General features: G+C 37.2%; 1 protein-coding gene across 1 annotated transcript in view; it reads left to right on the forward strand.

Annotated features, from left to right (window-relative positions):
- Nucleotides 1–24,987, forward strand: part of VWA3B (von Willebrand factor A domain containing 3B) — a 72,363-nt gene that overhangs the window by 37,396 nt on the left and 9,980 nt on the right. The window contains exons 16-26 of the mRNA XM_009323762.1: nucleotides 836–1,008; nucleotides 1,683–1,847; nucleotides 2,978–3,017; nucleotides 3,138–3,294; nucleotides 7,632–7,750; nucleotides 11,135–11,185; nucleotides 13,391–13,610; nucleotides 21,558–21,678; nucleotides 22,501–22,625; nucleotides 23,781–23,918; nucleotides 24,395–24,492. Coding sequence (XP_009322037.1) covers nucleotides 836–1,008; nucleotides 1,683–1,847; nucleotides 2,978–3,017; nucleotides 3,138–3,294; nucleotides 7,632–7,750; nucleotides 11,135–11,185; nucleotides 13,391–13,610; nucleotides 21,558–21,678; nucleotides 22,501–22,625; nucleotides 23,781–23,918; nucleotides 24,395–24,492 — 1,407 coding nt within the window. The remainder of the gene's footprint in view (nucleotides 1–835; nucleotides 1,009–1,682; nucleotides 1,848–2,977; nucleotides 3,018–3,137; nucleotides 3,295–7,631; nucleotides 7,751–11,134; nucleotides 11,186–13,390; nucleotides 13,611–21,557; nucleotides 21,679–22,500; nucleotides 22,626–23,780; nucleotides 23,919–24,394; nucleotides 24,493–24,987) is intronic.

Here is a 24,987-nt window from a genome sequence, read left to right on the forward strand (position 1 = left end):
GAATACTGTGTTCAGTTTTGGGCCCCTCACTACACGAAGGACGTTGAGGTGTTTAGAGCATGTCCAGAGAAGGGCAACGAGGCTGGTGAAGGGTCTAGAGCACAAGTCTTCTGAGGAGCGGCTGAGGGAACTGGGATTGTTTATAAAGCCTGGAGAAAAGGAGACTGAGGGGAGACCTCATCGCTGTCTACAGCTACCTGAAAGGAGGTTGTAGCGAGGTGGGTGTTGGTCTCTTCTCCCAAGTAACTGGCGAAAGGACGAGAGGAAACGGCCTCAAGTTGCGCCAGGGGAGGTTTAGATTGGACGTGAGGAAAAATTTCTTTCCTGAAAGAGTGGTTAAACATTGGAACAGGCTGTTCGGGGAAGTGGTTGAGTCCCCATCCCTGGAGGTATTTAAAAGACGTGTAGATGTGGTGCTTAGGGACATGGTTTGGTGGTGGACTTGGCAGTGCTCGATTAATGGTTGGACTTGATGATCTTAAAGGTCTTTTCCAACCTAAACGATTCTATGACTCTATGATTCAAAGTGGCTATTAGAGAACATTCTGGCCTTATTAAAGTTATACGAGGGTGTTGCCTTAAAAGTAATGAACATCTTTTAAATAGACTAAGAAACGACTTTTAAATAGTTTAAAAAGCTAAGAGTATTTTAAGCTCCTTTGAACTCCCCTTTGAAATGCAGACTAGGATAATAGAGAAAATATTTTGCACTGCTGGAAGCATTTGAAATGAGTATTTAAATTACCAGAAGACTTCAGCTTGGAGTTTTTTAAAGCAGTAATATATGTTTTAAGTAATTTCTTGCTTGTTTCTTCTTTTTGTCACTTACAAGCAGTAATCACAAGCAGACACATACTGTGTCTTTAACCGAACACATTGAAGAGCTGAATACTACTCTTAGCAGGAGGCCGTGCTGTGCTTCAGAAGAGCCAGCACCGACACCACATCAGCAAACCTGGCAAACCACTGCTGACAGTCCAGCCCAAAGGAAGAAAGCATTATATGCAGGTAAGACTAAAATGAACTGTAGTTGTTAGCAGAATTTATTCACTAACTTGAAAAGATCTGTTGAAAATATCAAAAAGCATCCCTCGTTGTAGGAACAAATGAAGCCTTTGATGATTTAAATAACCATCTTTCTGAAATTATAACTAACTTTTCTTCATTTTTACTTTTCAGCCATTTTACTCATTTGACCAAGACAAACAAATTTCTGCTCATTTATGCTTCATCACATGCCCTGCGATGAAAGGTTAACCATTTTGACAGAATGTCTTAAAAGCTCTGCAAGCAGTTTTTTAATAGTAGATATTAAACCCTTATTTATTTTTATTCTAAATAAGTACATCATTGGCAAGAATGAAGAGCTGATTTATGTTTCACTAGTTACAGCATTACTTATACTAATATTTCTCCTTACTACACCTGTAACGCTACGTTTCTCTTTGAAGTATCCTGTGTATGCAGTCTGAAACCAAGTTTACCTGCCTGATGTGAAAGAAGTCTTCATCCTTGGGAACGTGCAAAGTACAAATTAGTGCTGAAGTAATTTCATGTTTGAGGTCGTGTGTAGGCAGTCCCTTAAAAATTGGGACTGGATACCAAAGAGGAACTCAAAAATCCCAGGCATGTATTTGAGCAGTAAGTCAGATCTTCCTTTCTTTCCCTTTCAAAACCTACAGAGCAAACAAAGACGAGTCTGCTGCGAATCCTGAGCCATAGTGTGAAATCTAGGGAAGAAAGCCCAGAGGAAGGAATATCTCCTGACAAAAAGAGTTTTTCTGTCAAAAAGACGATGAAATGTACAACCATTTTCAAAGGCAAGTTGACAGAACAGGAAGCTCTGGGTGGGGCAGGCGATAACATTTCTCCTGCTGCGTTTGTAACTAATAGCGCCTCATTTGAGGCAAAACTGTGCAGACCTGCAGTACAAAGGACCAGAACGCAGCAGAGATGCAGAGAGCTGGACATGCAGGAGGGTATTCTAACAAGGTCCGTACAGCTGCAGCCAGGCTCCTGCCAGTGCCCAAACTATTTAGTTTACAACAGGTTAGTTATGTCCACAGTATGCGGCAGCTGTGATACAGCTATGCCTTAGTCTGCTGATAGGAGATCACAGTTGCTTCTTATCAACAGAATAAATTGATCTTGAGAATCTTGTTATGATACAATAATAGATTGTTGTTGTGATACAGTAATTTGTAGTTATGTTCAATGTTGAACATAAAAAAAAAGCTTAAAGCTGAGAGTGGTAGTTCTAATTCTGTGGTACCAGTGTAAAAGGAGGTTGCACTTTATTAATAAGCTTAGACTTGCAAAAAACGTGCTCTCTGGGACAGACACATATGTAGAGACAAAAGTATTTCCAGTGGGGCTTGGCTATACATCCAGATAGTTTTCATTTCTCCCAGTAATTCATGCAACTCTGAAATTAATGATAGGTCCTCTAAGTTGTTCTAAAACCTCACCTACGATACTTAAACATGTTTGACTTTTCTACATTTCAGCGTCTTAGTTTTAATTCTTTATATAGCTTTTATACAGATGTTCATAGTGGTATACCTTAAAGTAGCCACTCGTGGCCGTCTCATTAGTGATAGTACTTGGTATCACATCTTGAATTGGGGAATAAACTGGTTAATCTTTCTTTTTGGATTATAAGAAATAAATGCATACAAAGTTCAATTTAAAAAAAAATTAAATTATTCCCCACCTTTTTTATAAATGTCCTCATTGATTAATTAGGGCTCATGAGGCATATAGTAACACTGTTACTATTGATCAAGCACCAAGAAACACAGGAAACATAATTCTCATTGATTAATTTAGCAACTGAAATAGGCATTATTGTGTAGTCTTTGTGACACTACTAGAAGGCTCAAGTAACAAAATGATGCTATTATATGTCAGCTTATTTATGTATACTTTTGTGTGCACAAAAACTGTGAGATAATGAAATGCAAATGTTTTATCTTAGATCTGAAAATGCAGAAAGCTGTGAAAAGGACATCTAAAAGGTATGTGCGTGCATATACAGATACATCACAAATATTATAGTTTATATTTTTCTTCAGTCATTTCAAAATTCTCAAACGTATTTCTACCTTGTGCTACATCTTACAGTCTCTTTTTTCTAGTTCTCTAGATATGCCTTCAGCTCTTTGGTTAAAGACTCATGGCTTGGTTGCTAGGCGACTCACCATCATGGATGCCTTAGCTGCTACAGCTGTCCCTCATGGTACCAAATACATCCCAGTTCTGGACAAGCATGTAGTTTCTAAAGTATTTGATGAGGTAAAACTCTTATGCTGTTTCAAAGCAAACATAAAACTTGGCACTGTTTTCAAAATTATTTTTTAATTCATTTCTATAAATGTCATAATTGCATTCTCTAGTGTTCATTGTAGATGGCTGATGTGCCCTGAATGTATAATGCATATCTGAATGTTCATTCATGCATCAGTAAGAAGATAAAACTGACAGTTAATAGTATTTCTTGCAGACTTTACTCTTAAGTTTTAGAGCTATATGTTTTTCTTTCGCAGTTACCAGTTGATGGCAGTGTGCAGCCATCAGGTGTTCAGCAATTTCGGAAGCACCACAGCCTCTACTGATACATATTAATTCACTGGAGTATGTATTTTAGGTCCATAAAGTCAGTTGGAAAACTCTGCAGGTGCACAGTTTGTGGATTTGTGCATTCTCAAGGTTTACGTGTGTCCACTAAGACATTTTGAAAAGTATTGGAATTCAGTAATTAAAATTTAATTCTGATAGGTGTAGACAATTGTGAGATTGTGCAAAATTCATGATGAATTCTGTATCATGAAGCTGTAATTGCCATTCCACTTAAAGGTAATCCATTTTGTGGCAACTTGCTCTAATTCTTCTCGTGTGATGCATCCTACGAATGTCCTATGAATATGCTGCAGCTCATTTTAACTAATGAAATCTGTTTCTTTAAACAATAATCAAAGAAAAAGCTGAACAGCATCTGTTTAAACAATAAGGGGTGAGCAAGTGTTTTGGAATAGAATGTGATATAGAGCTAAGTAAAATATTTATAACAAATGTACACATTTGTAGATTCTAAAGTTTTCATGTTTGTTTTTTAAATTTGGGAATGGGAATTTTTGCTACAGCATGCAGATTGTGGAAGCAAAACCAGATCCTCTGTTTTAGTAAAACCAAGTCAAAACCAAGATCTTCAAGGATTTTTTTGAAGTGTGAGATATTTTTTGGTATGCAACAAAAAGATGGTTTTTTGCATCAAAAATTTTAAAATGTACATTTTAACATTTCAGATGTAAAATAGCCATTTTTTTTAAAAATCAGATATTCAATGATGACTAAACTGTACAAAACAATCTACTGTAAGTGAAACGTCACTTACGCTGTGACTTTCACATAACTCTTACGTCCGATTTCTGAGCCGTCACTTTTTTCCCATCTTCTTCTGAATCCACCTACTAAGTAGAGCTCTTTCTGCCATGTTTCTAAATGAAGACTCCTTCGAATCCTTTCCAGACAATCCTGAGCTGCATTTGAACTGCTATTTGCAAAAACAGTAGTCTCTAAAACAATGGTCTTTGAAAATAGTCAAAGCTATAATTCAGCAAGTGCTATGTACAGGTAATTTTTAATGGCAGTTCATGGGAGCTTATGGTAGTCTAGTTCAGGGCTGAATTAAATTCAGTGTTCTTAGAATGAACAGCTGCAGTACAGAATCCATGGGCTTTCTTTAGTTTCAGGGATGTAAACACAAAATAATATATCATTTTTACCACTTTTTTGTACCTGCTAATCCCCATTAGTTGTATAGAGACACTCAGTTTCTCGGGCAGTGGAAAATTATTGTTCTATGTGTAGAGGCATGGATTTTTCTGGATCTGAAGCAGAGTATAGAAAGGAAAAAGAAGGTTGGGGGTTGCACACAAGGTGGAACCAGTAGAATTTATGAGCTATGGAATCCACTCTCCCTCAAGCTTCATGCCAGCATGTCAAGGAAAAGCAGAAAATAGGTTCTGAGACTAGACATAGAGCTTGAATAGGAGACATTAACAAATTGATTAAGAATCTTGATTATTCCAGTACTTCAGAAGACTTCATTGAAGATAATAAATGTACAGACTTTTTTGCATTCTTCCTTCTGAGATAGTAGCTTTCTTGGTGTGGAATGCAGACATCCTTGTTTGCTGCTCTGGGGATAGTATAATTTTTATTTTCGGCCTTTGCTAGCAGTGATGATGGAGTAACTATGAACAGTTTTCTCACCTTGGAGATGCAGCAAGCAAAAGGTTTCCATGACAACTGTTTTTTAACAAGAGGTTGACCTGTTGTTTTCAGTTCTACATGACCTGTCAGTTTCACCTGGGTTGTTTCAAAGAGGTTGATTCATTAAACTACTCACCAGATTCATAACCAGAAAAAAAAATGGGTTTGGGGGCTTGTCTAAATTATGCTATGGTAGCTCTGGAGCAAAACTTCCCTATAGAACCATGTGAGTATCTGTTGCAGATTGTGGCATCTTAAGTACAGCTTTGCAAGTCACGGAGTTTTAACTCAATGCTTTGCTAGAAAGAATCAAGTTCAGATTCAGCCAACCAAAATATCTTGTTCGGTCTAAAATAAGAAAGATTTTTCTAGCATTATTGTACCTTGTTTTTTTCTTTAAAAATTTGAGATTTTGGTTTTGAAATAAAAGCCATTTTGAAACAAGTAAATTCTTTTGATATGAAAGTTTAAGTATTTTGACACTAAAAAAGCTTCCCTGTGATTTCTTTCAGCTGAATCTGTCAAATTTCACTTGTCTTCGTGAGCAGTTTTCATTGCTCTCAAAGTATGCATGATATTTCAACTTTACTATTTGCTAAGAACACATTCCATTCTGGTTTTATTCTTCAATACTGCAATAATGTGTTTATGTTTGCCTGCCCCTCATATTCTATTCAAAGTGTTATATGAACTGTATTAAATATTCATTTTGCAAATGATGCTGTTTGTACTTGGGCTACTCTAGGAATTTGTGAGGGAATGTAGGAGAGAGCTTCTACATGGAGAAGCCCTGATGAACTTCTCTAAACTTGGTTTGAGCAACGAAGCCCTGCGGAACTTCTATAAACTTGGTTTGAGTAACATAGCAGACAACAACCATGGCAGTATGGAACTGGAAGAGGGGTACTTTCAGTTCCTTGCCTTTCAGCTTTCAAACTCCACCTGGAAATGGCAGGTAGCCGGATTTCATGGCTCACAGTTCTGGGCAGAGATTTACCTCATCTGTGTCTGGCAAGATACTTCACTGACATGTTCCCATTAACTTTAGCTTCTAAGCGATCTTAAGATTAATTTAATATGAGGAGCTTTGATGTGGTCTGGCACTGGTGTGACACAGATTTCTTAATCAGAGAGAAGACATCCTCAGAAAGAGAGGGGAATATAAAGTCACACCACTGCTCCTGAAAAAAATGGTCATACAGCAGTAATCTGGAATCCAGCTAGGCTGTGATGATTCAAACACAAATAAAACATCACTGAAAAATGTTCTCAATTAAAGAAGTCTTTTTATTGTTTTATTTTCTGATTCCTTGCCTTATTCCCCAACAGGGCTTTTAGTTTTATTTAAATTGAACCTCATCCATCTTTTTGTCATCTATATCCTGATCTCAGACAGGCACTTGGAGAAACTTCCCACTCAACCATATGTGTTGAAGATGGTTTTGGGGAGAGTAACATCCTCCGTCTTCTCCATTTCTTTCTTGGATTTTTTCTGTTTATAATCATCATCAGGACATTGATATATAAAACATTTTCTTCTATGAACTGCTGAGTAATTTAAGAGACTGAAGGATGGTGAGACTTTGGACTGAGAGATGGGAAGGCATCTTTCCTCCTTTCTGTCATCCTTTTCTACCCTTTTCTCTGCCTTTTGAAGATCTACTTGTAAGTGTGTGACTTTCTATTTTATAATAAGTTCACTTATGTAGATGCTGTATTGTGAGATTTGAAAGGTATTTCCTGATTCTGACCAACCTGGTTAGGTTCCTAAGCCTTGTTGTGGTTAATTAAGACTAGTTTCAGTGAGCAATATCCACTTTGTTCACACTTCGGTGATCAGTGTGATGGTGAAAAATGTCTCTCTCCATCTTTAGTACTCTAATTCCTTAGAAAATATGGTCCTCCAGAATAAGAGTATTAAATACACTTAAATAAGTAACTATCACACCTGTATGCTAGAATGAGATGCTAATAAGTATAAGAGAGTGTTGGTTTAAAGCAATACAATCTGGAATATGGTCATGATCTAGACACGCTTGTCTCCTGACCTACCCTTCCATTGTTAGAGTGAATTTTTTGACAGTACTGATTTAGTTAGAATTAACTAGCAGTTAGGAATCTTAATTTGCAACTTCTGCATAAAGAGGTGGTATAATTTCAGAAGATTTTATTAACAGGCTGGAAACCATGTCTTAATTCTGGCATTTCTTTGGGGTGCTCAGATCTTTCTTTCTGCAGCCTTCCAGTGTTCCTTCTGTCTGTTCTGATCCTCAGACATGGACTCGTGGGCATTCAGTTATTCTGGTGGAGAAAAAGTTGTATGATAAATGAAGTCTTTGTCTTTTATTGTATAATAGATGCTACCGTGGGCCCATGTTAGCAGCGACAAGAAGCGGATCACACTCGTTAATCCTCAGGCAGTGAATCTTGATGCGTATAAAGAGAAGCTGAAACAAGCAATTAAATCCTATGAAAGGCAAGTCTACTCATCAGAAATTTATCATGTTTGCAGTCTAATTTCAGATTTTTCCTATGTAGCGGGTATTTGCTCACACGTGCCGTGCTCAATACTGGTAATTCTGCACGTTGACACACTTTAATCCACCATCAGCCTGTAGGAGAAATGTTTATTTTCTTTAAAAAAAGATGCAGAATGAAAAAACAGATAATAAGCAGGGAGACAATAAATAACATGTTGCTCATATTATGTTTGTTCAATGACACATAAAAAAAATAATTTTTTTACTTTCTGAAAATAAACCTGAAAGCAGTCTTCCCTGGGGAGGAATCTCCCCTAAACATACAGTGGTAGCCAGACTTTTAACTTACAGTTAAGCTCCTAAATTCATAGACTGACATTTAAATTAGTGGCCTGCTTTTTGCTGCCAGCTGCCTAGCGCTTAACTATGGATGCAAGAGTGTGACTGAGGCACCTATAAGATACTGACAATTTTAATTTTTTTTTTTTTTTTGAGAGAGATATGTGTTGTGCTTATTAATTAGATGTTGGTAAAAGCACATCAGAAGTAAACGGAACAGGGACGTTAGATCTCTAAGTTATTTCTTTCTTTGATCTAACTTTTTGTGCATTTTTTTGAAGTAATGCAATTATTTGACTACTGTCATTCAGTAACCTTATGAGAGCTTTCACTGGAATTGTTTTAATAAATGAGATATCTCTTCAGGCTGTATTCTAATAACATTTACAGATGTCATTATTTTATATGACCAAAAAACCCTTGATGACAAATGTTTAGTCTTTGGTTTTTTGATGAATTCCACTGAGGCCTTTTAATTTTTTTTTCCTCTGTAGCTCTATGATCATACCAGTTCTTTTTAAAGCATGTAATAACTCTTTTTTTCATTCCCATTTCCTATTTCTAAATGTATCCATCTTTTGTGGTAAAAATCAAGAATTATGATTTGAAAATGCTGCTTGCTATGTCTAATATTAATGGAATTCAGTGAAGAAAAATCTATTGATTTTGTGTGCTCTGTCACTGAGACAATACTGTTATTATCAGGAAATGAAGAACTCATAGAAATCTGGATTTGTCACTCATTTCGACAGAAAGTTCAAGTAGTGTATTTCTGGTGGTGACTTCTGAAAAAATTCAAGTTTTTCATTGCTGTGCCATACCATTGAATATTTTACATTTACTGACTTCAATTTTGAGGGAAAGAAAAGTGTTTGCTGGTTAAACTCTGATGATCTTCTACTGACAGCGTTTTCACAGCCTCCCTAAAACTTTGGTGATTGGGAGTACTGTTTACTTATGTTTACCCATAGAGGTCAATGAATCGGTGTATTTACAATGGTAGGACTGAGTTCCCTACTTCTGTGAAAAAGATATATAGAAGAGAGATCTGCCTGAAGATCCTTGTAACTGACAATGTAAAAAAGGTTTCTCATTGCTTTTCCTCTACATGTGAAACAGCCACCCAGTCAAATTTATTTTGCTGTAAATGCCACAGTACTTTTCCAGTAATTGAATTTGCAAAGGCTGCAGTTCAGCTTTGTGAATAGTGATTGGTCACAAATTTATTCTGACATCTATAGATGAGGCAATATGTCAGGGCATGAAGGTTTCAAGAACAGAAGCAAGCATGACAGTATCTTCCCCATACATAGATTGACCTTAGCCTCAGGTTAAGAGGGTAAAAAGTGGCGAGGGCAGAAATTTTGTGCTCTGACAGAGAGAATATCCAGTATTGGAGGAGAAAAATGCTGGAAGCCTCAAAATGTGTATGATCTTGTATAGCCAGAGGCTTTTCCAAGTGCACATTTAGAAGACAGTGGAGCATGCTGAGACTGCAGATTGTGAATGAACTAAGTAATTTAAATTCTAAAAATGCTGGGGTTTGGTTTGTAGTAGATAAAATAAATCAACAAGAAATTCATATTCAAAATCTGGTGTTAATGAGCATGCACCAGCAAATCTAGCAAGACTGTTTGTCGTGGTTTAACCCTAGCTGGCAACTAAGCACCACCCAGCCGCTCGCTCACTCCCTGCAGTGGGATGAGCAAGACAATAGGAAGGGTAAAAGTGAGAAACCCTCGTGGGTTGAGATAAAGACAGTTTAATAAGTAAAGCAAAAGTTGTGCATGCAAGCAAAGCAAAACAAGGAATTCATTCACTGCTTCCCATGGGCAGGCAGGTGTTCAGCCACCTCCAGGACAACAGGGCTCCATCACGCCTAGCGGTTACCTGGGAAAACAAACGCCATCACTCCGAATGTCCCCCCCTTCCTCCTTCTTCCCCCAGCTTTATATGGGCATGACGTCATATGGTGTGGGATATCCCTTTGGTCAATTGGGGTCAGCTGTCCCAGCTGTGCCCCCTCCCAAATTCTTGTGCACCCCCAGCCTGCTCGCTGGTGGGATGGTGTGAGAGGCAGAAAAGGCCTTGACTTCTGTGCAAGCGCTGCTCAGCAGTAACGAAAACATCCCTGTGTTATCAACACTGTTTCCAGCACAAATCCAAAACACAGCCCCATACGAGCTACTGTGAAGAAAATTAACTGTATCTCAGCCAAAACCAGCACACTGTTAAAAATCTAATAGTTACAATCTGAATTTTTCCTAACAATGAATTTGTTCCTGTATTTCCAAAGGAAGTTTGGAAATTTTTCTATAATTACAGCAATTAGGATCATCGGTAGAGGTTTGTTTCTATAGTATGAAATGAAGTAATTGAGTAATGGCTTAGTTGTTTGAGATGTTAACAGAGAAAACTGTAAGTTAGATGACCTGATAAGAGTTTACAATTTATGTCTAAAAAGCGAAAGCAGAAAGTTTAGTGGTGCTTTTAAAAGATCTCAGAACTGCATTGCTTTGGGATAATCACTTCTGTTTTCCTGTCAGTAGTTTTTCTTCATAGCCAGAGTTTAATGAAGTAGAAACCTGAATGCACAACTGAGGGGTTATCTTAGCAGAAAAAAAAAATTAGCATTGCTCTCCATGTGTCTTCAGGCTACAGTTTTCTGAAACTGTTTAATCAGAGGAACTGTGCTTAGCTTAACTGGCATTTAATCAGTTTTGTTGTTTGATTTAGCTTGCTGGTGCTGAAAACAACCATCCATAGAAAATCCTGGCAGGAAGCAGCAGTGATTGCCATTAATCCTTCTATGACCCTGAAATAGTCATGTTGCTAGTTGATGGAAGACGCTGTTTTCCCATCTTCTCTTGCAGTTGATAATTTCATAGCTGAATGATAAGGATACAATTTGCTGATACAGTGCTCTTGGAATACAAATCAGTGCAGATACCTTAAGAAACTGTGATTAATTGCTAGTTTTGAGATGATCAGATGCACAAGGAACTGCATTCCCTCAAAAACTGCTTTGCTTTCTTTAATAGGCGCCTAAACCTAGTTATTTGGAGAGCACTATCTCAGGAGGAAAAAGACAAGTAAGCTATCACCTTTTGTGGTTTTCTAAATTACCTCTGAAAGGCTGGTCATAAATAGATACTTTTTTATCACTATTTCTGTAACCAACTGGTTTTATTTTCAAATATTTCATAACTATACCTTACTTTCAAAAATGTATATGTGAAATGGAGTAATATTAAATTCTGGACCTCCTTCTTGCAGTGCTGATTATTTTTATAGGAAAGGACTTGCATTCCATTTGAATGGTGCTGGTCTATTCTTAATGTGTCAAGTGGCAGGGCCTTGGGAGGGCAGCATGTCATTGCCTTTGGCATCAAGGTAAATCTTCTCTCATCTGGTAACAAGCACTTCAGTGGCTGGTTTGTAAAGGTATAATAAGCACCTTTACAGCATCTACTGGAGCTGTATATCACACTGGAAGTTTGTACTACTTTAACTAGCTTATTTCTGTTTATTGATTTAGAAAACTAGTGACTGTACAAACAGGACTGACATCACTGAAGTTAATGTCTGTTTGCTTCAGAGAATAAAGTGAAGATCAATTAATGAAAACTGAATGGGTGTGAAATATTCCTAGGCAGAAAAATGGGGATGAAAACTAGAATGCTTTTAAGAAGACTTAAGCTAATGAGCAAAAAATACACGGTTCTATCATCAAGGAGAACTAAAACCCCATTCTGGTGAAGAGAGGAAGTGAAAGCTGTTAAACAAAAGAACAGCATATAATTTAAAAACAGGAAGTAGATGTCTGTTGATAGCCAATGAGTTGTAGAGTACAGAAATTTGACAGGGTGGTATTCAAAATATTTTATTGTTGGTAACGTATGTCCAATTATGTATATAAGGAAAAAAAAAAGTCCTAGCAATTGTACAGTCTGTTGCTAGAGGGGCATACTAAAATTGTTAATATCGGTGCATAGAAATTGAAATATTTGATCTGTTTCTTTTCTAAATTTACAATTTGAATGATCACATTCATGTATTACAAAAGGATGACAACATACTTTCAAAATTAGTAATCTGGAAGGAGAGAGTAATAAACAAAGTCTACTAACTTGGTCACAGGAGTCCTGAAATAATTGGTTGAGGAGCTTTCTGGTTCACTAGCATGTATTAAAATGTTATCTCAGATACTAGGGAAGTTCAAATTTACTAGAGAAGTGGTAGTATTGTGCTTGCGTTCAAAATGGTTGAGAGATCCAACTCAGGAGATAAGTTAGCTTGACATTGATTATAAATTAATAATGGATTCAGGTTATGGAGAACAAAATCTAAGTAAATAATTATACCGGTCAGGTTAATTTCAGTACAGAGCAGTTCCTAGAGGAGTAGAGAGATAAGCAGTGACAAAGAGTAGGGCAATGTGGTAGGCATCACCAAGGTTGTATGTGTTGGTAAGACAGACACTTAAATACTCTCCCCAGTTCTAGGTTTCACTTTTTTTTAAATGTTGGCAAAGCTGTAGAGAAGAGCCACAAAAGAGCTACTTTTTGAGTACTAAAAAGAAGTATGTTACTTCCAATTGGAGATGTAAAGAATTCTACCTGTTCTGGATTTTGGACGGTTCAGTTTGTTTTTTATCAACAAGATGACCGTATCTAATTCACCTTTTGGTTTATAAATACCTAGAGTGCGTAGCTTCAAACTGGCTCTTTAGTTTAGTGGACATTGACATATTCTGAACCATGGATGGAAGCAAACTGGTCACTGAGTGAAATTGAGCAGTGCAGAACTGACAGAGGAATAAACAGCAGACGATTATCTCTTTTTTATGTGATCAGTAAAGACTGATGTGGCAAATCAGGACTTAATAGGTGTCTGGCACCATTTTAGATTATCTAGATGCTTGCCACTGCACCCTAGCTGCAGCTCCAGAAGGGCCAGGGATTTCCATAATTTCTCAGTCATATCTGCAAGTTATTTATTGATGCCTCGCATATTCTAGGACATCTAAAATGGCACCAGATATCTATGCTCAGCCACTTGAATTGCTCTGTAGATGTCTTTCTATGAGATATGGTTAAGCCAGATGTGAGTGTTCGACTAAACACAATGGTAGCTGGATGAAACACAAGAACTTGTGGCATACAGAAGATAGATTGGATGAATCTGACATTTTATTCTGCCTTTACGCTTTGTGATTCTATTTGTAAAGTACTGACAAAATTGAAATTTTTCCTACTTGTGATTACTAATTTTTTTTTTTTTTTTTTTTTTTTAAGATTTAAAGAGGATGGGCCAGTTCAATATATGCAGCATAAAGAAGCGTTGCTGGAGGCTTTAGAAAATTTGGGATGGCCAATTTCCTATGAAGATGTAATATTGTTAGAAGATGAGATACTGGCAGCATTAACATATATACAACAAGCCTCTGATCTTCAGGAATCTGTCAAAAAGGAAACTGAGAAAAGCTCAGAATCACACATAAGCAACAATAAAAAGGTAATAGATTGGAAGGGTTTTTTTCCCCCCAGATATTCCTTTTCAGTATGTGCTTCTGGAATAATTTTGTTCTATGGTTATAGCTGATAAAGCAGACATTTAGCATGATGCTATACAAATGGATAGAGGAAAGAAAGTAGTTAAAAAGAGAGCAAGCTTTCAATGACTTTTTCGAAGTACCGGCGAAGCACAATTTCTGAAGCTGAGAGAGCCACAGAAATTGAGCCGCTTAGAAACAAATCTGAGCAAACTATCTTTATCTCCTCTGCAACAACAGCAGAGATATATATGAAAGAAGAGAAAGAAGAGATGTATTAAAGGCAGTTATGATCTAAGATTCGTGGTTGGATTAATATCTGATAAACAGGACTAAAAGATCTTGTAGTGTTGGAGTAATTCACTGTAATCTTCTGTGCTATCTTTCTTGAAAGAGAAAAGATGGTGAGAAGAGGTGGGATTCAGCTTCATATTCGGACACTAAAATTTAGTTGTCCATAAAATGTAAGCATACATGAACTGGTGGCTAATCTCACAGTGTTGTGAATGGAGTCAGTGGCATCTGGAGCTCATCCTGAAGTGGACACCTACTTTTGGTGAGCCAGAGTGCTCTCTCCACTCCATTAATACATTGGCAGAAAGTAGTCTAGCTACTCTGAAACTGTGATTGAAGTTTGTGATTTTTGATCGATGTATATGTATGTCCCCCAGGTGAACCTCTGATTTTACCTGGAATGCTATTGAGAGATTTAATGAAATGCCTATGGAAATACATGAAGCAACAAGTATAAAAATAAGGCTAGTAAGTTATTTTAGGCTGCCCTATTGGAAGAGAGAATATACTTTTTCATTTTAGCTTTTTCTGTGGTGATATATATGGTCAGAAAACATATCTTAGTTACAATGTTGTATTCTCCTATTATTATTTTCACTCTTTCAGAACATTCTTGAAAATGAATTGGTTCTACCTTAATGGTTTTACCTTCAAGATATGAGTATGAATTCTCAGGGAAATGAAGAACAGACTCTTAAGTTTTTAAAAGTGATTTAATCTTCCCCAATTGAAAGATTTCTGTATACACTATTGGTGCTTTAAAATTCAAAGTACTTCTCTCTGAAAAAAACAAACCATTTTTCTTATTCAGTTTCAAGTTTTTTCATCTAAAAGCTTCATCAAACAGTGCTGTACTGGGAGTGCTGCTGCCTCTGCAGAACTGCTGTCTAGGTAGAGTAGTACTATGATAATATTAAAATAAGCTCTCTAGGATATTAATAAGAAAGAAAATCTTCTCTCAGACCTAAGTTCCAATAGAGGATAAGTAAAAACAAATAGAGAATTCATCATAAATCTCATATTAATATATTCCTTTTCTTTTTCATTGTTTTATATCATTGGGTGAGGGAAACTACTTTTTGACTGAACTTGAAGGTGTGGTTGGCCTAGTTGCAGTGAATGCTGAGGAAAGTCCTATGCTTTGTATTATGTAGGAAGTATAATCAAATGATCATAATAGTTCTTTTTTGCCCTGACCTGTGCATGTATACGTATACAAATACGTATATATACACATATACATCAGTTTGAAGAGGTAAGCTAAGTGAAACTCAAATGAGCACAGTACAAACCTACACTCAGTTCTCAGCATACAAACATACAAACCTATACAGTTCTCAGCAATGAATGGGAATGTACAATTGGAATTTACAACTGTTAATTATGCCAAGTATCCATATTCTCTGCTTACCAGAGTATACCAAAAATCTTTTGTTTTATTTGACATTCCTTGACTGAGATATACCTCTCTTTTCATCAAAATCAACAATAGTTTTCATGATGAGCTGTGGCCTTTTACATGCTATGACATAATTTATAAAAAATGATTTGTGTTAAATTGAATAGAATGTATTATGATCGCACAGGCCATGTATGAAAATAAGTGATTATGGAAAGCATCACATTCAGTTTTCTGTAGTTTTTGCGATTTTTTTTGCATTAAGACTGTCCATTTGAAAACATTTTAATGCCTTCAAAAAACAGATGATCTTGATTCATTTTACATTAGTCTGAAAATATTACATTGCTAATACAGCTATTTTGATTATTGATTTACCTCTGCTCTATAATGTCCCAACACAAGAGCAGCAGAAACATGTTTGTTTCATTTGTAGACTGTAATTCTACTGTTGCCTTGAAACAACCAATGTGTTCTCTCAGACATGATGTGATTAACATTGTGCAATCACTTGTCCTGAGTCAACCTGCTTTAGGAGCCTAATCACCATCTTCAGTAATTGCTAATCTGCAACTGAAAGGCTTTACGAGTGAGAGGCAGAAGTGCAGATGTAATTAGAGTTCTGTTTATGTGGTGGAAAAAACAGTGAAAAAAACCAGAAAAATCTGGGGAGCCTTTTAACAATGCTGTCAGAGGTTTTTCCAACTGTGATGTCTGTCTGCAAAATGGGTGTAAAAAATAAACTGCCGGCTGAAATACATTACAGCAAGGAAATAGCTGATATGGCACTGAATGAAAATTGTCATTGCAAGATGGTAGAAAAATCACAATTATCCTGGAGGTCTACTCAACAAAGCAGACTTTTAAATTTCCTGCTAATTGTTTTCACTAAATTCAAAATGAAACCCCTTAGTTTTTAGCTTTTAAGTGTTTTAATTACCTTCACAACTTCTTAAAAGAATTAGTAATCCTTTTTGGATGTCCTTGCTATGAGAGCTTTCTGTTTAAGCCTAGAACCGAATTAATGGGCTGGTTATCCTCCCTCTGCGCTCTGACCTTCTCTGGGAGTTGTGTTCAGGCTGCTATGTTTGCACATATCTGTGAAAGGTAGGGTATGCCAGTGCCTTACTGGAGGAGAATGAAGTAGCTATCCATCTGCACAGGGCCATGAGGTGACTGAAGACCTCTAGTGATGCAAGAAGTAAATGCTTTGGGAAATGAGCAAACACATTTAGTTATTATCTAATATAGGCAAAATATGAAACACTGAACGTTGATGATTACCTAATTGGAGGGCTAATTGTAGACTGTATTTTGCTCAGTTTACTCAGTTCCTTTTGCTGTACAGATTAAAGCATGGGTTGACAAAAATATTCCTCTTCAGGCTGGCACTCAGCTTTCACCTAAAGATATTAAAAATGAAGAATGTATCATTTGCTTTGGTTTTTTTCTAATAAGTAACTGCTTTGACTTAAAATATTGTATCTGTTTTCTATTTTGTACTTGTCAGGCATAACAGTCAGCCATCATTTCTTATTTTTTTTTCTCACTGAATTATAAAGCTGTTTACAACATAATGTCACCGAGTAAAACGAATTGTTCAGGGTCCCCTACCCACTTCTCATTAGACAACCTCAGGTCTACTGGGGTCATGGCGTTACTATTCTCAAAGCATGATAGCTTCCCGGACAGTTTGGTGCATTCCATTAATGGCCGTAACATTTTCACGTAAAGTGTTTCTTTCCCCAGCATTATAATCTGGCCTTTGAGAGTGATAGAGAACGTTTCCTCTCATACTAAATATTTCTGTTTCTGCATATGAATGGACTTCAGATTCTGCAGAGAAATAAAGCTGCATTCGTTGCTACAGATGAACTCTCATTAAGAATATACTTTGAAAAGTACTGTGTTTCCCTCAGGATGAGCTCGAACGTGTAAGGCTTACGCTTGTTTGTGACCCTGCTGAATGGTCACCATGTGATTAAAAATAACTTAAAATGGTAAATAAGCATAACATGTTTTGTAAAGCATGTTTATTTGGGTGGAAAGGGACCTCTAGTGGCTCATTGAGTCTGTTCTTTCTGAAAAATGTATTTCATATACATTTATTATTTAATTATTCCTAATGAAATATTTATAGCTGAGACCTGATTCTTTACAAGAATGGAAATTCTGGATCTCCCTTGGCAGTTTCTTCTATTTCCTGGTATCCTAATCCTTACACTCCTCATTCTTCCTCACTGTTTAAGGATCACTAATCGCTGTCTGTTGATACCTTTTTCGCATTCGTATATTTCCTAAACAGCTTGGTAAAACCCCGCCTTTGTTCTTGTGTCTTTTTAGGGAGACAAGGGAAAACAAGCATCCCAAATAGCACAACTACAAAAAATTTATAACTACCTAGAAATGTTTGGTCAAATTTTCCATCGTCATCAGTGAAGTAACCTGCTGGACAGACAGCGTGTAGCTACAAAAAGTTAGGCTCTTTCATAAAAATGGACAGTGGTCTACACAGAATGGGCTTGTTGCCATTGACAGCCTGGGAAAAGCAGTGGTTGCTTGGCTCTGGAGGTGTCAGGATTGTGAAAAGCCAGAGTTAGAGCCAAGATACATGGAGATCTGTGTTTGGCTTCCAATCTATTCTCACTTACAGTAGGAAAGTGCGAAAAGTAACCTCTCTGAAAGGGAATTTTAAAATGCAGCAGGTATTGGCAGGAGGAAACAAAGTCTCCTTCACCTCATGTAGTTTAATGCATTGCTTTCAACAGAAGCAGAGCTGAACAGGGTGAAAATCCCTGAGAATCACATGGGGCTCTTTTGTAATGAAAATACTGGAGAATGACATCCCAGAAATGGGCGCTCTGACAGTGTCTGGGTCAGTCGCGCTGAACACCTAAAGGCTGTGTGAGAGGTAGGGGAGACGGATTTGAATTTAGACAGTATTTCTGAGCCACCTGAATTCTGCAGGGCTCGGCGTCCTCATCGTGGATGCCTGTGCAGTCTTCAGTATTTGGATTAATGCGGAGTGCTGGAAGTTGTCCAAGTTATTAGTCAAGCATTACAAATTAGTTGATAATAAATATTCAGCAGCAGCTGTCCCTTTGGAGCCTGAGGAATTAAGTAAATGGTTTACCCAAATACCGTTTTGTGTCTGCGGAGCTGTAAGTCTTTGCACTCAAATCAGCCTTCGTTAGGTTGTACTTCAAGCAGTCAGTTACGTGCTGTGAAGAGCCTCTGGTTTAGACTGAGTCTGAAAAACAGAAGTGTTGATATAATTTATATTCTATAGGGCTAAAGAATAAACTAGAAAAAACCCACATAGCTCCCATTTAAAATATCTCTTTGCTTTTGTGTGTGTGTGTTTTGCTTATTTTTAGGACTTTTTTTTTAGGGTTGTTTGTGATTTTTGAGTGGGAGATTGGAAAAAAAGAGTTTGTGATACAGTGAAACTGAGAACAAACAATTTAGTCAAAGTCATTCCCATCTTTTCCATCACTTTTGCCTGTTTGGGAAAATAGAGTATCAAAATCAAATATATCTTTTTAGGAAGCAAAATGTTGTCAGACAAGGAAGCAGGTCATGCACACCCTAGCAAGCACGGGTTTTTAGGAGTCTGTGAGTTATGGTTGTTTTTCAGAACAGAGTGTAGACATGTGGAAAAGTTTGAGATTTCAAGCTGTATGTTTTTGAGGTTCAAAGGAACTGTGTAAGTGATGGATGCTTGCAAATTGTTTATGAGGTAGGCTAATAAATGTGTTTTAAAAATTAATGGGGAAACAATGATTTATTTAACTTTGCATGCTTATAATTTATATTTAGAAGCATTATTGTGAGCAGTATGGAGAAAATAATAGACTTTTTCAAGAATTAATTTGCTATTGTAGTAAATATAAATTACATTGCTATTCTAGAGGATTATTAAAATGTACTTACAAAAATACTGGGGTTACAGACTTTTTAATATTAGAAAGAAAATGTTTTTATATCATCAGTTTTCTTAATTTTCTCAGAAAAGCAAAATATGAAGTGTTCTTTCACATTCTGACATATACATATAATACCCTGATCCTCTTAAAACTTCCTGTAAGAGAGATGCCCTGAATGGTAAGAAATTCTTTCTTTTAGAAAAAAAGGGATTCAGGAACATGATTGACTTTAAAGGCAAATAAATAACACCGAGACTCCATAAAATGTTAATGTAAGATATAAAAGGCTTTAAGGCAAAAGAATAAGGTGACTGTAAAGTCACGTATGCAGAAGCTCGGAAAGCCCGACAGTATATTTTTACATAGAGCCACTTGTGATTTGTGAGCCTTTGACTATTTTTCACATACTGTGCTTCCCACAGCCCTGCCTCAGTTGTTGTGTGAGATCCATCATGCTTTTTGCATTCTTCATTCAGTTACTACTAATTGCAGTCACTGACTTCAACTAGGAGTTGAGTCGGTCCACAGCCAGCCAACCCCTTGGTATTTCTATTCTCACCATCCGGTGCGTGGTCCCCCAGACTTATTTATGAGCAACTCAACAGTAAGCTGTGGTGTTCTTTGTGGCTGTGGTATGTTACAGGAGCTGTAGTCTGGGGAGTTGCCCCCCAAAGAGGAGAATTAGTGTATGAAGAACCCAAACTAGCAGGGCAGAATGATCATAGAATCATAGAATCATTAAGGTTGGAAGAGACCTCTAAGATTAGTCCAACCATCAACCCAACATGACCATGCCCACTAAACCATGTCCCTAAGTGCCTCATCTACCCATCTTTTAAATACTTCCAGGGATGGTGACTCAACCACTTCCCTGGGCAGCCTGTTCCAATGTTTAACCACTCTTTCAGGAAAGAAATTTTTCCTCACATCCAATCTAAACCTCCCCTGGCGCAACTTGAGGCCATTTCCTCTCGTCCTTTCGCCAGTTACTTGGGAGAAGAGACGGACACCCACCTCGCTACAGCCTCCTTTCAGGTAGTTGTAGAGAGCAATGAGGTCTCCCCTCAGCCTCCTTTTCTCCAGGCAAACAGCCCCAGTTCCCTCCGCCGCTCCTCATCAGACTTGTTCTCCAGACCCCTCACCAGCCTCGTTGCCCTTCTCTGGACACGCTCCAGCATCTCAACGTCCTTCTTGTAGTGAGGGGCCCAAAACTGAACACAGTATTTGAGGTGCGGCCTCACCAGTGCCGAGTACAGGGGCACGATCACTTCCCTCCTCCTGCTGGCCACACTATTTCTGATACAGGCCAGGATGCCATTGGCCTTCTTGGCCGCCTGGGCACACTGCCGGCTCATGTTCAGCCGGCTGTCAGCCAGCACCCCCAGGTCCTTTTCCGCCAGGCAGCTTTCCAGCCACTCTTCCCCAAGCCTGTAGCGCTGCATGGGGTTGTTGTGGCCGAAGTGCAGGACCCGGCACTTGGCCTTGTTGAATCTCAGTTGGCCTCGGCCCATCGATCCAGCCTGTCCAGGTCCCTCTGCAGAGCCTTCCTACCCTCCAGCAGATCAACACTCCCGCCCAACTTGGTGTCGTCTGCAAACTTTCTGAGGGTGCACTTGATCCTCTCGTCCAGATCATTGATGGACAATGGCAGCTCTGGAAAATGTGGTTTCATATTTTGCTAAGCTGGAATGTTTTAAAACTGCTGAAAATTTTAATTTTTGATTTAGAGTTTGTAAAGAAACATTTTTTCCAGCCACTTCAAGATTTTTTTTTTAATTTTTGATTCTGTATTTGATTTTTTTAATCAGTCATTCCATACAGCCAGGTACTTTTAATGAAAACAAGATTATTGTGAAGATCCACCTATCTGGACAAAATGAATGTGTATAGCACCTTCACTTACTCTGCAAAATCAGTTGATTTTTCCTTACCTCATTCTTGAATATGAGTTGTACAACTTTGTAAAATTTTTTCTAGGAAAATGGCAGCCAGAACCATAATTCATCAAGGTAAATTTCTGCCTGAACACTTGAAGATACAGGTATTGTTATGACCATGTAAAACAGGATTTTATAGTGAAAACTCTTAGGTGATCTTATCCATGAGTACTTCCTGTAACATAGCTTCCTCTGTTTATAACTATTTTGAATGTTTAAAATAATTCCAGTTTACTTTGAATTATCTGCAGAGGTCATAACATTACATTGCCTAAATTTTTAATTAATTCCAAAGGATAGCTTGAGGCTGACTGGCTTAGTTGTTGTGGAAGAAATAATTGTATCAAATTACAGAGACTTGAAGAAGAAAGTGTGAAGTCAAAGTCTAAAAAAAGACAAAAAGGCCAAGTACTCGTGACTCACAAAAGCCAAAAAGTGATTGCAAGATCAGATGTCACAGGATTTTATTATCCAGGTATATATTTTTGTCCACATTTTAAATATTTTTTAGAGTTTATTAATACTGATAAAATATTAGTTTTGGTCATAATTAGCTACTTCTGCCTTAATCAGATTTAATATTACATGTGCATATTCATGAAAAATGAATATATATCTTTTGTGTGCACATATATACATTTATAAAAAGACATACATTTTGTAAGGTTAGAAAGCAATGCTAATGTGCTTCTGATACATTTATATAAGAAGATTACGGAAGGAAATCCTTTTAAGTAATTGAGTATCCAAGAGTATCAACCTATCCCTCTTCGATGTCTCCCTTGAATGTCTCTGTTGAGCATTTGGCAAAGGCCGAGCTTTTGCGCGTTCCAAGAATTCACTAAATGCTTCTGCCTTTTTGTTGAGTTTTGAGCCAGAATGATTAGTAGGTAATATTGTGTTCTGTTGTTTCATTAAAAAAAGTGTGTGTGTGTGTTTATTTTTGTGTTACCTTTACTTTTTTTTTAATTACGTATTTTTAACTGTGGTAATAGTTTCATTATGTCAACAGTCATCCACCTGATCAGCTTACAAATTTCAGACCTGGGCTTGAAAATTATTCTTTGTTTTATTTTTACGGCATTATTAAGAATGGTTACCAAGACTGTATTTTTTTCAGGTACAAATTTCTCTATTGCCCTAGCACAGCTTACCCTAGCTAAATGAAAATGAAGAATGTGTAGTATAGATACGTTTGACCTCAGTGATGTGTGGCAGCCTGTAGGATTTTTAAAGAAAATTTCCACAAGGGGTAAAAGAAAAATCATTTGAATATTTTATTATGTTGGTTTTTTAGGAACTGTGATAAAGAGTATCAGTTCTACCTGTGCACTTGTTGACTTCAACAGTGGGGAGACCTGGATTGTACCTGTGAAGTTCACTATTCCTGTGGGAGGTGCTGTGCCATGCCCATATCTGCAGGTGAAAAATCGTATTTTTTTATGACAGCAAATATGCATTTTTAATTTTGTTTATATGGTCACACATAGAATAAAGGATAGATGATTTTTTAATCTTTTAAATACATCTATTTATTTTAAAGAAGAGTTTTTAGTGATAGTAATATGCTATTTTCAACGTGCTATTTTTCATATGTTTGGAGCTTGTTTTCATTGTAATCCTATTCCTTTGTTTATTAGAATTCTATATTATTTTGTTTGTAAAACGTGAATATTTGGCCACGTATAGAAGAAAGGTGGGCTATCTACCAGCAGAATGATTGTTTCCTAGCACATAGATTATGAATCAAGGACAGCCTTTTATACACAATGTGATGTACAGCAGGTTATAACCATTTGTCTTTCACAGCATATTTTAAATCCAGCAAATAACAGTAATGAAAAAAAAAAAATTCTTATTCCATTTCTGGTTTTGTTGAAAATTTATCAGCTGACTATCTGTAATCACAGTTGTATTTTTCAAGTGATTCTTGTTTTACACACAAGAGTAATGATGGATACAGAAAGGATACAGAATGGATACAGCTGTTTTGAATACAAAAAGCATTTTATAACTGTTTTGTTACACTTAAACCTAGACACGTGCCTTTTTTTCCCTTTGAAATGAAAGCAAATCCTGATCAGGTAGTTCCTGATATTCTGTAAGGGGACCATCCAGTTCTAGAGAAAATCTGCAGAATTTGATAGAAAATCGTGACTTCTGTGTTCATTTTAAAATTGATTTTGTATAAGTCAGTTACATATGGAATTCTCTAAAATTCCCAAGGTTGGTTTAAAAGCTTACTAAAAACATACAAATTTGTGTGAAGTTCAAGGGGCTGAAGGGTTGTAAGAGTTTCCTCATTCTGTTTGAATTGCTAGTTGAGCCCTGGTACATTTAGTAGCGCTCTGTCCTTTATTTTTGCTTTGTGTTATCTCCCTGATTCAGTGGAAATTGTGAGTTATCAGTACATGCAAGGACCAAGTTCTTCTTCTTTTCTTTTAAAGATCCATATTAAAGCATGGGAACATGTTAGAACGATGATTCATGTAAAAATACCTTAATATTTACCTTTTATGTCTTGTAAAACTTACAAGTTACACTGTTCTTGCAAACCGATGCTTTCCTGGTGTGCAGGTTGGAGACTATGTGTTTGCCAGAACTGGGACACAGACAGGAAATGAATATTATGCACCTGCCATTGTCATAGCAACACCAAAGAGGGTGGAAGCGGGTGATAAACTCTACACAGTTCTGCTGTTCAACAACAGGAAAGTAAGTAAACCTAGAAGATGATACCAATTTGGCAACGGTATTACCATTGTTCTGCTTCTGATGAGGCAGATATAATTCTGCAGGCTAATGAGCTCACTGTCCCAATCCCTGTCTCCAGCTAACCAAAGTAAATCAGATTTCAGGGCTCAATGAAGAGCTCATGTAATAGGCATGAACCAAGAAATTCTGCAGGGTAATTTTTTCTTAAATCACACTCTGTTCTTTCCTCTTTAATCCATTCGGTCTTCAGTTCATTTCATTATGTTTGTTTGTTTGTTTGTAAGCCATTATGATAATCTTACTGTATTTTTCATAGTGCATATTAAGAAAATGCACTTTGTACTTGAAACTTTTATCTTCATTATTTAGAGGCTGATTGCAGTTACATTAAAACAGTTGGCTTTTTATACATATGTATCTTCATTGTTTCTGAGATTTAGATTTAAATTAGATGAATGGTGATTGTATTATTGCAGGAACACTGTCTAAGAAGTGGGCTTATTAAAATCAGCCAAACGAAGTATGCCTTTTCCTGTCGGTACATAAGAATGGTGCAGATGATGGATCATATGACGTGAGTATGCTTGAACCTAAAAATATAAAAGTTATTTTACGTGACTCCTAAATGTTGCACTTTGGGTTCAACTATGCTGTCAGATTTCCATATGTAGTACTCTAACTACAGTTGTTACGAACTGGCTTGCTCTACACATGCAACCAAGTGATTTGACCCACAAGCGTGTCAATCAGAAGAGCATTAACTGTCTGTCCTACCATTTTATTATCTGGCGATTTATTGCCCTATTTTCATTTTGGAAACATTGGTGGGATGTGAACCTCAAGAGGTTTAACAAGGCCAAGTGCAAGGTCCTGCACCTGGGTCGGGGCAACCCCCGGTATCAATACAGGCTGGGGGATGAAGGGATTGAGAGCAGCCCTGCCGAGAAGGACTTGGGGGTACTGGTGGATGAAAAGCTGGACATGAGCCAGCAATGTGCGCTCGCAGCCCAGAAGGCCAATCGTACCCTGGGCTGCATCTAAAGAAGCGTGGCCAGCAGGTCGAGGGAGG

Source organism: Pygoscelis adeliae, unplaced genomic scaffold (genome assembly GCF_000699105.1).
Source record: "Pygoscelis adeliae isolate BGI_AS28 unplaced genomic scaffold, ASM69910v1 Scaffold50, whole genome shotgun sequence".
Classification (NCBI taxonomy): Eukaryota; Metazoa; Chordata; class Aves; order Sphenisciformes; family Spheniscidae; genus Pygoscelis; species Pygoscelis adeliae.